At 39.9% G+C, this 15837-nt stretch overlaps 1 protein-coding gene across 2 annotated transcripts in view; it reads right to left on the bottom strand.

The window, feature by feature from the left end:
- Positions 1–15837, bottom strand: part of NKIRAS1 (NFKB inhibitor interacting Ras like 1) — a 31281-nt gene that overhangs the window by 8087 nt on the left and 7357 nt on the right. The window contains exon 2 of one of the 2 annotated variants that reach the window (XM_041733804.1): positions 15146–15258. In XM_041733804.1, the coding sequence (XP_041589738.1) occupies positions 15146–15239 (94 nt within the window). In that variant the 5' untranslated portion in view covers positions 15240–15258. Of the gene's footprint in view, positions 1–7303; positions 7355–15145; positions 15259–15837 lie in introns of those variants that run through there. The other variant, XM_041733805.1, reaches the window with a different exon arrangement.

The following is a 15837-nucleotide window of genomic DNA, read 5'->3' as shown; positions in this document are numbered from 1 at the left end:
AACTGGTCCTGCATCCTTGAGAGAAACCACTGTGTACACAGCAAGTATTCAATAATCATTTGTTGATAAGGGAATTAAGGGGAGATTAACACTTTGAATTTTAATCAACAGTGAAGAGGCTTATAAGGTAAGTCCCAGGAACTATCTTCATATTTAAATGTGAGCTATATCCAAAAATAAAATCATGTGGATAACATCCTGTATCAATAAAACATACATACATATCCCAGAGATATTGCTGGTTCTGTTCCAGACCTTTGCAATAAAGTATTACAATAAAGTCAGTCTCAAAGTTTTGGCTTCCCAGTGCATGTAAAAGTTATGTTTACACTATTGCATAAATGAGATAAATGCTGTCTTGGATAAATCTGCCATGACCACTTTGATCTGAAGTCTTAGAGCCCAGTCTTCCCTGCTTTTCTTTTCCTTTCTTTCTTTCCATTCATTCATTCATTCATATTTTATTTATTTATTCATGAGAGACAGAGAGAGGGGCAGAGACACAGGCAGAAGGAGAAGCAGGCTCCTTGCAGGGAGCCTGATGCGGGACTCGATGGACTGGATCCCAGGTCTCCAGGATCAGGCCCTGGGCTGCAGGCGGCGCTAAACCGCTGAGCCTCTCGGGCTGCCCCCCCCCCCTCTTTCTTTTTGTTCAGTCACACCCTTAAGCATACCCCCTGGGGCATAACGTCTTTGATCTGCTCTGGAAATAGGACTCTGATTCTCAAACATACCTTCCTAGGTGGTCTCCCAGCGTGTACTCCTAGCCTCTAGGGTCGTAAAAGCAGGTCTTCTAGGAGGTGGGGGTTGCAGAGATCTACTTGTCCTGCAGCTGCCCAAGAGAGACTTTTGTCCAGAAGCCCCTTTAATGAATCACTTTTCTGTCAAGCTGGATTTGGCCTTTTTCTTCAGTCTTTAATGGCTCCTTTGGCCTTTGAAGATTATTTTGCATACACCTCCCATTCACAGAACAATTGGTGAGCCAAGCAGGCGGAGCCCACAGACTGAAGAATGGGCAAGGGAATAAAGCTTCAGTTGGGGGAACCCTGGGGTAGCAGACTACATCAATGTAGGAAGGCAGAATCTGGTTGCTTGATGCCTGTGGATTGCTGCATGAGGACGGGGACACCCGGGGAAATGCCAAATGGATTACAGCACTACTACAAAGTCGCATGACCCATTGGGATAAGGAAGGCTGCCAAGCAGTGGCTATGGTGGGCTGGCTGCTCCTGTGGGCCCTTCAAGTGGACACCAACACCTGGCTAGTGGCAGAAATGAAGAAAGGCAGTTGAAGAAAGAATTACAAATGGAGGACAGGAGACTAGCCACATCCCTTTTGGCTTCTAACTTGGTAGGTACTATCTAAACTAAGGATGCACAAATTGAGACCTCAGTGGGTCTGTCACTTTGTGCACACAGGGGGAACATAAAATGTGGCAACCTCAGATTACAGCCATCACTTGAAGCCAGCGTGGGATGCTAAACCATGGAACTCATGGGAAACAGCTCTGTACGCCAGGGAAGTAGGAGGTGTTTTCCATAGAAGGTATGAAAAATGGAGATGCTTTTTTATTGAGAAATAAAAAGTAATGTCCTAAAGAGCATCTGGTGGTCTGAAGAGGGGGAAAAAAAAAAAAGACAAAATCAGAAGTTGTTGTATAAGGTTTGTGGAAAAGGAATATATGGAGAGGAATTTTATGTGTGGTCAAGCTGGCTAAGATTAAAATGAATTTATATTAAAATGGGGTAAATATTAATCATAAGCTGGTGAAAAATTAGAATTGGTTTTCTGTTAAAAGGACATATAAATCTTAAATGTATTCCCCAAATATAAGTGGAAAAAGCTTAAGTCACCTAGACAGTTTACCTTATTCCACACACCAAAAAAACAAATTTAGATCCAACATTTATGAGTGAGTTTTGTACCTATTTCATGGCAGTAATATTAAAACAGAAGCTATAAAGTCTCTGTATCTGAATGTTTATGTGTGTCTGTAAGTATGTGTTATAGTTATATAATATTTTCTACTTCTGGATGGTACTGCTAAAATTTGTTTTTTAAAAAAGGCTCTACTTAATTGGCATAAAAAAGTGCTTATACAATTTAAATTCTCATATATAATAAAAATTAACCCAAATGTCTTTTAAGTTCATGTGATCTAAGATAATCTTTCTTAAAGTTCTGAGTTTGTTGGTTTAATTAAAACAAGCATGTCTTCAGAGTTATCAACATCAAATACAATTCCAAGCATCAAATTTACCCGTTAAGTTCATGTCTATCTATTCCAATTTGTCAGCAAAAATAACTTAGAATGCTGGTTGACTTTGTTTGAGGTTTCATGAAATTTTCAGAGGTCATCTAAACATAATTGTTAGGAACACACAGACTGAATAAATTAAAAGTTTTAGGTAAACTTTTTAACTAGCTTCCCAAATCTTCTTGGTGCTTTGGAACTTTAAAGTTTTGCTAAGTGAAGAATGCTGGTGTAACCGTTCCCCACTGCTTAGTTTTTACTAGAAATTAATGTTTCTGAGGTTTAAGAATTTTAAATCATATATGTAATTAAAACTATTACAAATAGGAAGGTTAATCTAAAACAAAGGTGACATTAGGGTAACCCAAAAGCAAATATAGCATGACATGCTGGCAGTGGGCATAAACAGAGAAAAGACAACCAGCCAACTAAATGCTATTCTAGTGGCTTTATAGAAGTTTACTTCTGCTCAGCAATTTAGGCCACTGTCCTCCATGCCTCCCCTAGAAGAAAAAAACCTCAGCCACAAGTGACTTCTTACCAGGGCCAGGTACTCCCTCGCCTGAAAGACCAGGGTTGGGACCAACGTTGCTTCCATGTGAGAGCCATAGGGGGCACCTGGAGGCCCCACATACAGTTCACAATTTACTGGACACCATAAAAATAAGCAAAAAACCATGGCCTTAGTGGATACCAGAGCAGAATGCACCCTAACTCATGGCAATCCAGAATGGCATTCAGGCACCGGGGCAGCCACCAATAGTTACCGAGGGAAAAGCTTAAGGGTGAAATGCACAACAGCATGCTTGAGAATAAAAGCACCTTGTAAGGTTTTCATTTCTCCAAAACTGGAGAATATATTAATCATAGATATTCTTCTGGGGGAAAAAATACTACAAAGTTCTGTAGGAGAATTTACTTTTGATTTAAAGTAATTAGAACTCTCTTTAAGGGGAAATGGAAATTGGGATCCTATGTTACCCCTTCCTCAGGTTATAATTGTAAAGCAATACTGGTTGTTAGGAGGATTCAAGGAAATATCTGCCACTATATGGGAATTACCAAGAGTACAAATAATCAGACCAACACAAAATCCCACTAATAGTGCTGTATGGCATGTGAAGAAACCGGATGGCACCTGGAGAATGACCATGGGTTGTAGAGAACTAAATAAGTCTGTCCCTAATATTACCCAAATTACTGAACAGATGGTACATGGTGTTGGCTCTTACCATGTGGTTTTGGATTTAGCCGATACTTTTTTTTTTTAAGATTTTATTTATTTATTTGAGAGAAAGAGAGAGCAAGCAAGTACACAAGTCAGGGGAGCAGCAAAGGGAGGAGGAGAGAGAATCTCAGGCAGACTCCCTGCTGAGCATGGAGCCCGATGTAGGACTCGATCCCCACAACCCTGAGATCATGATCTGAGCTGTAACCAAGAGTCAGTGCTGAACTGACTGAGCCACCCAGGCACCCTCCACAATGCTTTCTTTACTATTCCTTCTGGTTTGAGGCTGCAGATAATAAAAGCAGCCAACGGGCATTTGCCTAGATGGTATGTATGTATGAACCCTGACCTCTTACACTCTACATGGATAGTTAGGCTGTCCATAAGGGCCCAATGGGCTTGGGATGATTGGGAAGTTTTACAGAAACCACTATGGGGAAAATTATGGAAGAATATATGAAATATAGGACCCTGCTGCCTCCCATACTGTTTTCCATGTCTCAGGCATAGGCGTGTCTCACCCACTGGGAATACTGAGGCAGACACCTTAGCAAAAATCAGGGCCCTTACCTCCATGCAAAGTTCAGAATTGGCTGCATGCTTTTATAAGCACAGTGGGCATTGCAATGCTAAGGTTGGTTGAAATATAACGAAGGGAACTGGCATGCCCCTGTGCTATACTGACATCTTAGCAGCATCAGCAATTGCCTGATCTGCTCCCATTTGAGACCTAGGTAAGTGGTCTTGTAGTTCCACACACAAGACACATACATCATGCAATCCATCTGGTTTTGGACTGCCAAATTGATTATACTGGCCCTCTACCCATGAGTCAAGGTAAAAAGAACACTATAACTTGTATGGATACAGCCAGGGCTCAACCAAGCCCTTCTCTGTGAGAGCCAATCAAAATGCCAGCATCCACGCCCTAGAAAAACTTAGTGTCATCTTCAGATATCCTCAAAGGATAGATTGTGATAGGGAAACACATTTCATTGGATGTGGTGCGAGGACATACATGGGTGGTTTCATTTACCCTTTAATCCAGGCCACCAGCCTAACCGGAAAGAAGAATGGCATTCTTAAAGCTCAACTCAGAGCTCTCTTACAGGCATCATAGTTGCACAGATAGACAACTCTTGCCAGAAGCCATACACTTGTTAAGTTCCACTGAGACCATCTGTGGCACCACCCCAAATGTGTGGTTAAGGTACCAAAACCAGTATGCCGGGCATACTGGGAGGCTCAGCAGTTTAGCACCACCTTCAGCCCAGGGCATGATCCTGGAGACCCAGGATCGAGTCCCACATCGGGCTCTCTGCAGGAAGCCTGCTTCTCCCTCTGCGTCTCTCATGAATAGATAAAATCTTTAAAAAAACAAACAAACAAACCAGCATGCTTAGGACTATTGCCATCCAGAAAACGAGGCTGAGACCCTGGTTACTGAGTTAATAGCAGGCCAGGACAACTGTGGTTCCAAGCTCCTCAGCCCATCCTCTTGGGAGAAGGGATTAAACAGGATTAGAATAGTAACTTCCCCCAAAATAATAGGCTATTTCTTGCCAGAGTGAAAAATGTCCCAGAGGGCTAAGGTGGTCCCCATTGTTCTTGCTGGAGTTGGGGCCAACACATACACATTCCAGACAAGCATCCATGTTGAAAGGCATTATAGTTGCTTACGTAACATGGTTGTTTGCACCACCTTTAATTTACATCTACAGACAGGCATTTGGCCCCGGTAACATGTCTGGTGTGTTGCAACTGCTCATGTACCTCAGGCCAGCTCTGTTCTCCTGACAAAGGTCAAAGGCACTACCATCATCAATAGAGGGAGAGGATCTCCCCCAGAGAAGTGCCTACTAAGCAATTTATTCTTTTATCCTTTAAGCCTGCTGCTTCTCTTGTTATGGTAAAGGAAACCCTTTCCTACAATGGACATGGATACATGTGGATGGTTTACAACGGGATTCATGCTGGATATGCGGTTTGCTCCCCTTTTGATAGGTCTCTGCTGCTATCTGTACTGCTGCTGTGGTTTATGCCTTCAATTTGAACACAGTATGGCAAAGGACCCTATTGCCAAGACCCGCTCTCTGATGGCTCAGGGACTACTGCAGAAGAGGTGGGGGCATGGGAGATTTTAAGAGCCAGATTTGAGGGGTGGAGTGTGTGAGCCAAACTAACACCATCTTGGACAAATCCACCATGATGACTGCTCTGTGACCAGAAGCCTTCTTAAGCAGAGTTTCCCACCCCTGCCCCCACATTCCTTCTGTTTAACTTATTTTTTTAAAGATTTTATGTATTTATTCATGAGAGACACAGAAAGAGAGGCAGAGACACACACAGGCAGAGGGAGAAGCAGGCTCCACACAGGGAGCCCGATGCAGAACTCAATCCTGGGACCACGGGATCATGCCCCGAGCCAAAGGCAGATGCTCATCCACTGAGCCACCCAGGCATCCCTGTAAAAGCAGGTCTTATGGGAGATGGGGTTGCAGACATCTACTTGTAGCTACCCAAGACACACTTCTGTCTGCAAGTCCCTTTTTAATAAACCATTTTTTGTCAAGCTTGACTTCTTGGCTTTTTGTTCCCCCAGTCTTCTGGCTCCTTCAGCGTTTGGACATCACTTTGCATGTACCTCCCTTTCATACTGGTCTATTAAGTGTGCAATAGCATCAGGTCTAAAAAACGTACACACCTGAATTAAAAAATACTTTACTGATTAAAAAGTGCTAACCACCACTTGAGTTTTCAGGGAGTTGTAATCTTCTTGCTGGTGGAGGGGACTGCTTCGCTGTTGATGCCTGCTGCCTGGTCGGGGTGGTGGCTACTGAAGGCTGGGGTAGCTGGGGCAGTTTCTTAAGACAGAACAATGAAGTATACCACATCAAACGACTCTTCCTTTCACAAATAATTTCTCTGTAGCACATGATACTGTACAACAGCATTTTACCCACAGCAGTACTTCTTTAAAAAATTGGAGTCAATCTGGGGCACCTGGCTGGCTCAGTTGGTAAGGCATGCAATTCTTGATCTCAGGTTCATGAGTTCAAGCCCTTACACTGGGTATAGAGCTCACTTTAAAAAAAAAAAAAAGAGAGAGAGAGAGAGAGAAAGAGAGAAGTTGGAGTCAATCCTCTCAAACCTTGCTGCTTTTTAAAAGTCTATTTTTTTTTTTTTTTAGTAATCTACACCCAACATGGGGCACAAACCCACAACCATGAGATCAAGAGTCACACTCTTCTAACTGAGCCAGCCAGGCACCTCCTTGCAGCTTTTATTAGTTCACTTTATGTGATACTCTAAATCCTTTGTTGTTATTTCAAGTCTTCACAACATTATTACAGAAGTAGATTCTATCTCAAGAAACTACTTTCTTGGGGTGCCTAGGTGGCTTATGGTTGGGTGTGTCTGCCTTTGGCTCAGGTTGTAATCCTGGAGATCAGGGTCCCACATCGGGCTCTCCACTGGGAGCCTGCTTCTCCCTCTGCCTGTGTCTCTGCCCCCCTCCCAGTCTCTCATGAATAAATAAATAAAATCTTTAAAATAAACAAACTACTTTCTTGAGGCGCCTGCGTGGTTCAAGGAATGAATGTCTGTCTTTGGCTCTGGTCCTGATCCCAGGCTCCTGGGATCAAGTCCTGCATCAGGCTTCTGGCAGGGAGCCTGCTTCTCCCTCTGCCTGTGTCTCTGCCTCTCATTCTGTGTCTCTCATGAATAAATAAAATCTTAAAAAAAAGAAAAAGAAGCCACTTTCTTTGCTCATTCACAAGAAGCAAATTCTCATCTGTTAAAGTTGCAGCATGAGAGGCACCTGGGTGGCTTAGTTGGTTAAGCATCTGTCTTCAGCTCACGTCATAATCTCAGGTCCTGGGATCTGGCCCCAATTGAGCTTCCTGCTCAACGGGGAATCTGCTTCTCCTTCTGCCGCTCCCTTGTCGTCGTGTTCTCTCTCTCTCAAATGAATGAATAAGTCTTAAAAAAAAAAAAAACTTATCATGAGATTGTAGCAATTCAGCCACATCTTCAGGCTCACTCCACTTCTAACTCTAGTTCTCTTGCTATTTCTACCACATCCGCTATTACTTTCCCCACTGATCTTGAACTGCTCAAAGGCATCCATGAGGTTTGGAATCAACTTCTTCCAAAATCTTGTTAATACTGACATTTTGACCTATTCCCATGAATCGTGAATGTTCTTAATGCCATCAAGAATGGTGAATTCTTTCCATAAGGTTTCAACTTACTCTGCCCAGATACATCAGAAGAATCATTATCTATGGCAGCTTTGGCTTACAAGATGTATTTCTTAAATAGTAGGACTTGGAAGTCAAAATGACTCCTTGATCCATGGGCTGCAGAATGGATGTTGTATTAGCAGGCATAAAAGCATTAATCTTGGGATGCCTGGGTGGCTCAGCGGTTGGGTGTCTTTGGCTCAGGGCGTGATTCTGGTTCTGGGATCGAGTTCCGCTGTGTGTCTGCCTCTCTCTGTGTGTCTCTCATGAATAAATAAAATCTTTAAAACAAAAACAAAAACATTAATTTTGTTGTACATTTTCATCAGAGCTCTTGGGTAATCAGCTGCACTGTCAATGAATAATAATATTTTGAAAGGACTCTTTCTTTTCTGAGTAGTAGATTTCAACAGTGGACTTAAAATACTCAGTAAACCATGCTATCATCCAAGCTTTGTTTTCCCACTTACAGAGTACAGGCAGAGTAAATTTAACATAATTCTTAAGGGCCCAAGGATTTTCAGAATGGTCAGTGAGCACTGGCTTCAACTTAAAAGCCCCAGCTGCATTAGCTCCTAACAAGAGAGTCAATTTGTCCTTTGAAACTTTGAAGCCAGGCACTGACTTCTTTTCTCTAGCTATAAAAAGTTCAAGATGGCATCTTCTTCCAACATAAGACTGCTTCAATTACACTGAAAAGCTGTTTAATGTCACCACCTTCATTAGGTATCTTAGCTAGATCCTCTGGATATTTGCTGCAGCTTCTATAACCACACTTGATACTTCCCTTTCCACTTTAGTGTTATGGAAATAGATTCTTTTTTTTTTTTTTTTTTGGAAATAGATTCTTAAACTTCCTGAACCCACATCTGCTGGCTTCAAACTTTTCTTCAACTTCCTCACCTTTCCCAGCCTTCACAGAATTGAAAAGAGTTAGGGCCTTCCTCTGGATTAGGGAATGTTGTGGCTGGCTTAAATGAATGTTGTGTGGCTGCTTTGATCACCTGTTCAGGCCACTAAAACCTTCTCCATATCAGCAATAAGGCTGTTTTGCTTTCTTTTCATTTGTGTGTTCACTGAAGCAGCACTTTTAATTTCCCTCAAGAACTTTTCTTTGCATTCACAATTTGGTTAACTGCTGCAAGAGATCTAGCTTTCAGCCAGCCTATCTTGCCTTCCAACATGGCTTCCTCACTAAGCTTAATCATTTCTAGCTTTTGATTTAAAAATGAGAGATGTGCAACTCTTCCAATCACTTGAACACTTAAAGGCTACCAGAGGGTTATTAAGTGGCCTAATTTCAATATTGCTGTGTCTCAGAGAATAGAGAAGTCTGAGGGGAGAATGAGAGATGGGGGAACAGTCTGTTGGTAAAGCAGTCAGAACTGACACAACATTTATCAGTTAAGCTCACTGTCTTATATGGGCATGGTTCACGATGTCCCAAAACAATTACAATAGTAATATCAAAGGCGACTGATCATACATCAACATAACAAAAATAATAATGAAAAAGTGTGAACTACTGCAAAAATTACCAAAATGTGACACACAGACACAAAATGAGCAAACACTATTGGAAAAAATGGCACCAACAGACTTGCTCAACTCAACATAGGGTCACCACAAACCTTAAATCTGTAAAAAACACGGTATCAATAAAGCACAATAAAATGAGGTATGCGTGTATAAGTTTTTGAGAACTCTTATTATAGTTTTCGTAAACAACCTAAAATCTGTAAAATGATTTGTTAAAGGTACCCTACCTGAAATATCTGTAAGTATTAAATAAAATCTCCATAAAGCATTAGGTTGAAAGGAAAATGAAGTAACGATAAACACACTGGAACATGAAAAACTGAAAAATTTCCTTTACCACCATAATTCTTTATTAAGGAATATATTCAATGTTTACTAAGGGGAAATTATTCTAAGTTTGAGTATATGTATCATCCTGTGGTAAATTAAGCTACCTTAAAGAAATTAAAGGTTATTCTATTAAGACAAACGTATTGGGCTTTGATTACAAAAAAAAGACTGTTGTCATGGTGGATATTTTATCCACCAAAAGCCAGTCTGATTTTCCTTCACTACATCCCCTGCCCTTAAATGTTGACCTTTTGATATTTTATAACTTTACAGATCAACTAAAGCCGTGATTCTTCCCACTCCCTCTAGATCTCTCCCATTCTATGCTGCTGAGCAACTACACCTCCCCCACACCAACAGAAGACTAATGGTGCAATCTCTGGAGAGGGTGAAACAGAGTATGCTTGAGTTTGAGTTCCATAGTGAAAACAGGGGGCAGTTAAGTGACACACTCCTTCTACTCTCAAAATATTGGCAGCCGGGTCTTTAACCTTTAGGCAGAAGAATCTGGCAGTGAAAAAGGAAAATTCCTAAATATACTAATATCTAGGGTTCCTCCAACAAATGCCCCACCAGATCACTTTATAGTGAAGCTCCAAGTCATAAACCCTATTCTCACACTTAGAGCTTTCAATTAGCTTTTTCGTTCTCCATTCTTAATTAAGAAAAGATAACCAAGGAATACCAGATACTTGAGGAAATGAGACACCAAAAATCAGAAAAAAGCACTTTAGAGGGAAAAGACTATGCAAAGAAAACAAAAACACTACCCAATATTTACTAAAAGGGGGATAAAATGGGGTATCCATGAAATAACAAGTTACTAAGAAATGAAAACTCAATAGAAAGGCTGGAATATAAAGATGAAGAAAACTCAGTGAAACAAAATATAAGAGATAAAATAACAAGAGAAATTTAAAAATTAGAGGACTCATCCAGAAGGTCTAGCATCCAGAAGAGATCCAGAAAGAATAAGAACATAGAGAAGGGAAAGCCTCAAGAAAATAATTCAGAACTGAAGAACACACATTTCCATATTGAAAGAGCCCACTGAGTACCCACTACCACGGATGAAAACTAATTTGATACACCACTGTGAAATTTCAGAACACTGGGGACAAAGAAAAGAGCCTGCAAAAGCTTCCACATCCAAAGCATCAAGAATCATAATGGCTCCTAGCTTCTCAAAAGCAACACTGGAAGCAAAGAGAATCTGGTAAAATGGAAAAAACACATCCTCTATGAACCAGCAATTTCATTCCTACATATATAACCCAGAAATTGTCCACATATGGCTCAGTCCATTAAGCAGCTGACACTTGATTTTGGCTCAGGTCATGATATCAATGTAGTGAGATCAAGCCCCATAGGTCGGCTCCACATACACTCAGCACAGAGTCTGCTTGTCCCTTTCCCCTCCCTCTCTGCCCCCTCCCCAACCCGCCTTGCATCCCTGTACCTGCACTCTCTCCCCATCTCTTTCTCAAATAAATAAAATGTTAAAAATAAATTGTCCACATAATAGTGGGCTGAATTAGTAAAAGACAGTTCAAAATAGCATTATTTCTAATAGCCCAAACTGAAATTAATCAAAATGTTTATCAAAAAAGAGATAAATTGAGGTATACAATAGAATATATCCTAAGCCTTTATGAAAAATTAAACCGGGGATCCCTGGGTGGCGCAGCGGTTTAGTGCCTGCCTTTGGCCCAGGGTGCGATCCTGGAGACCCGGGATCGAGTCCCACATCGGGCTCCCGGTGCATGGAGCCTGCTTCTCCCTCTGCCTATGTCTCTGCCTCTCTCTCTCTCTTTCTCTCTCTCTCTGTGTGACTATCATAAATAAATAAAAAATTAAAAAAAAATTAAACCACAGCTATCTACAATACAAATGTATCTTACAAATATGACGTTAAGCAAAAGAAGCCAGAAACTGAAGAATTTATACAGTATGATTCCACTGACATAAGATCAATAACAGGCAAAAAATAAACTGTCATTCAGTGATACATACATAGATGGAAAAACTATATAAAGAAAAGAAGGGGGCGGCCTGGGTAGCTCCATGGTCTAATGCCACCTTCATCCCAGGGCCTGATCCTGGAGACCTGGGATCGAGTCCCACATCGGGCTCCCTGCATGGAGTCTGCTTCTCCCTCTGCCTGTGTGTGTGTGTGTGTGTGTGTGTGTGTCTCATGAATAAATAAATAAAATCTTAAAAAAAAAAAAAAAAGAGGGGAATGATTAACCAAAAGTCAAGGTAAGTGATGAGTTGTGATTGAGAGAGAAATATGAGCAACTACTGGAGTGCCTTCAATATTCTACTTTTTGACCTGTGTGGAGATTACACAAAGAAATGTTTTATTATTTTTTTAATAATGGAATGGTGGAAGATATGTTCCACCAAGAGGGCGTAAACCCAAAGAAGATGACGAGACCTAAGAAATGGGATGCCTCAGGGATGCCTGGGTGGTTTAGTTGGTTAGCATCTGGTTCTTGGTTTGGGAGCATGTCATGATCTCAGGATTGCTGCAGAGTCTAGCCCTATGTCAGACTTCTTGCTCATTGCAGAATCTGCTTGGGATTCTCTCTCTCCCTCTGCCCCTCCCCATCTCAAATAAATAATTTAATTTAAAAACAAACAAACAGGAATTCAAACGCAAGAAGAAAGGTAAAGAAAAGTTCCATGGTAATAGCTGTGTAATAGCCTAGATAAGAGGATCACTAACTCCTAGAAGGGTATCTCCAAGGGGAGGAGAAAAAAAAAAGATTATCTGATGTAGCTGACTTTGTAAAAAACTGATAACCAAGTGTATGTGGGGAAGAATTAGCAAAAGGTATAAATAAAACTAAAGAAATGACAAAGCAAATATTAACCTCCAGAAAAAAAACAAAAGAAACAATCATATGCACAGTACATTGCTCAGCTGAGAATATTTACATGCACCAACAGTTCTTAAAGTGTGGTCTAAAGATACCTCGATTTCTCCTTTCAAAGAATCCATGTTGGCAAAACTATTTTCATAATAATCAAAAATATCTGTCTTTTCCACTTGGGCTGACATTTGCACTAATGATACAAAAGCAATGGTGGGTAAAACTGCTAGTGCTTTAGTACAAATCAAGGCAGAGCATCAACTGTATTTATTAGTAGTTGTATTCTTCACCATCTCATACTGCAAGTTTGGGGGGAAAATGTCATTTTGAGTTAAGAATGTCCTTGATGAAACAATAAAAATTACTGATTTCATTAAATCTCAATCTTTGAGTATACATACTTACATTTTAAAAAATATTCTACATGATTAATGGGAAGTATGCAAATATTCCACAGAATGAATTGTGATAGTTGGAGGAAAAGCTCTTGTGTTTGAGTTGCAAACTAGTTTTTTTTTTTTTTTAAAGGAATGACAGGAAACTGTTATTTGGGATATTTGATAGATGTTTTCTCAAAACGAATAAAGGGAGCCTATCGTTTTCAAGGAATATAATCAGTAATATTTGTTGTCAATGATAAAATTTGAGCTTTCAAGTGAAAATGAGAATTGTATCCATTACCATGAACTTGACATTTTCCCAATACTGATGACTGGTGATGATATTAGCAAATGTGACTTGGAAGATCTGCTTATTACCAAGAGCCAGTATTTTTCAAATGACCAATTTATGATGTTTAAAAACAACTGTTGGATAAAAATTCCACTTATAGTTCAAGATAGATCAATGAGATTTTACTGTAATGAAGTAGGAAAAGTTCACTGACGTGGTTTCCAATAAGCTTTAAGTAACCATCACTTGTTGGGTTTTAGTGAAATAGCAAAGAATATTCACAATTATCTGGAAAGGCTATTAACATACTCCTATTTCTTCCAACAATTTATCTGAGACCAGGTTTTCTTCATATATTTCAACTAAAAAAATATACCATAATTGAATACAAAAGCAAGTAGATATGATCATCCAGCTACCTTCTAAGTAAGCTGCATATTAGATTTTTCAAAAAAATGTCAATCAATGCTCATTCTCACTAAATCTTTTGAAAATATAATTTTCATAAAAATTTTATCTGACCATGTGATAAGTTTATTATTTTAAGTAATAAATGAGTATTTTAAAAAATTTCTTACTTTTAATTTCTAACAAAGTAAAAATATTGAATGATAAAGCCTACATAAACAAAACCTGTTTGAGGTTATAAGAGGGTAAAGGATTTTCTCCTCTAGACATAATTTACTTTTGCATAGGCATAAATTAGAATTGAGAAGTAAAAAAATTAGGAATCAATAATGCAGGGGCACCTGGGTGGCTCAGTCAGTTAAGCATTCAATTCTTGATTTTGGCTCAAGTCATGATCCCAGGGTTGTGAGATGGAGCCCCGTCTGGAACCTGCTTAAGATTCTCTCTCCCCGTCTCCTTTTGCCCCTTCCCTCCATCTCTAAAAGAAAAACAAAACAAAACAAAACAAAACAATAGTGCAGAATTTGTAACAAGAGGGATTCTGAAACCAAAAATTTGAGAACTGCAGGCATCAGTATCATAATAAAAACTAAATATGGATTTAACCAAAATTGCTAAATATTATTTTGGGAAGGTGGAAGAAAAGTAGAGCTCATCAAGATGGCTAATAAAAGTAAGATAGAAACGTCCCCTGAGCTACTTGCCAAAGATAAATACTTTGAAGATCATGGTTCTACTTATCTAATACCTCATTTCATTCTAACCTGTAATGTCTGTCTTACTAAACGATGATATCCTTAAAGCCGGAGATGTGTTCTTCTTCACTTCTGTACCCTTGCAGGCCTCATTACAGTCTGTACCATACAGTAAGTATTTACTAATTATTTAACTCAATGAATGAAAAAATGAATGAAATAATCCAATTCACAAAATTAGGTCATATTAGAGCAAATAACGGTTTCTTCCATTTTTAAAACTTTTTAAAAAGATTTTATTTATTTGAGAGAGAGAGAAGAGAGCATGTGCTCACCATGGGTGTGAGAGAGCATAAGCTGGAGGAGGGGCAGAGGGAGAGGGAGAAGCAGACACCCCACTGAGCGGGGAGCCAGATGTGGGGCTCCATCCCAGGACCCCAGGATCATGACCTGAGCCAAAGGTAGACACTTAACTGACTAAGCCACTCAGGCACCCTCATTTTTAAAACTTAAATAGCAATATTGGAAAGTCATGTTCCAAACTTGAATGAGATTGTCATTCAGGGCATACTTAAATTAGTGATTCTGTGACTCTGAGACCACTATTATGTAAATACACAAGAACAAACACACACACACATACACACACACACACACACATTTTCCTGCTTGTTGTAACTTACAGCAAATACTGTTGAATTTCAAGAACAAAGTTTTTTTTTTCTCTCCCCTATTCCTCACTGCCCCCTCGCCTTTCAATCTTTGTTGACTTCTTCGACCCTTTAGTCCTTTTGGATTACATGTCAGTTTTGTGTACCATCATCACCCATCTTTAGGTTAGCATGACCAATGAGCAGTTCCCAGAACCTATAGAGAAACTAGAGAAAAATAATCTTACCAATAGTATGATTCCCATAAAGGAGCTGCTCCAAAATTGCTGTCTTCCCCACAGATAACAAGCCACAGACCACAACTTTGCAGCCCTTTCCCATCTTCTCTCAGGATAGATCACTGTAAAGAGAACAAAAGATCTGTGAAACTGTATACTGTTCGAATCAACTTCTTTCTTTCTTTCTATAAACCATACACACACAGGAGATTTCAAAAATAAAAAAGGATATATACAATAAGACATATCCTTCCAAATCCCATTCCTAGTCTCCCATTTGCTCCCTTAAAGCAATAGTATTAACAGTTTCTTATGCATTTTTGCAGAGGTAATCTAGGTAAATGTAAGAACACATGTAGATATAAATACACGTTTTTCTTTCAAAACAAAAGAAACATTTTATACAAAGAATATTTGAATCCTAATTAAGTCTACAGGAATCTGAATCAAATCCTGGGTGAAACCACTCCTTGAAAGACACTGCCTGCTATTTACCTGGAAAAAAATCAAACACTTAAGCAAAAATTTAAAGAGGCACAAAGAGGGATCCCTGGGTGGCGCAGCGGTTTGGCGCCTGCCTTTGGCCCAGGGTGCGATCCTGGAGACCCGGGATCGAATCCCACATCGGGCTCCCGGTGCATGGAGCCTGCTTCTCCCTCTGCCTGTGTCTCTGCCTCTCTCTCTCTCTCTTTGACTATCAT

Source organism: Vulpes lagopus, chromosome 19, assembly GCF_018345385.1.
Source record: "Vulpes lagopus strain Blue_001 chromosome 19, ASM1834538v1, whole genome shotgun sequence".
Lineage (NCBI taxonomy): Eukaryota > Metazoa > Chordata > Mammalia > Carnivora > Canidae > Vulpes > Vulpes lagopus.
Note: the sequence above shows the minus strand (reverse complement) of the source record. Positions and strands in the feature narration are given on the sequence as shown.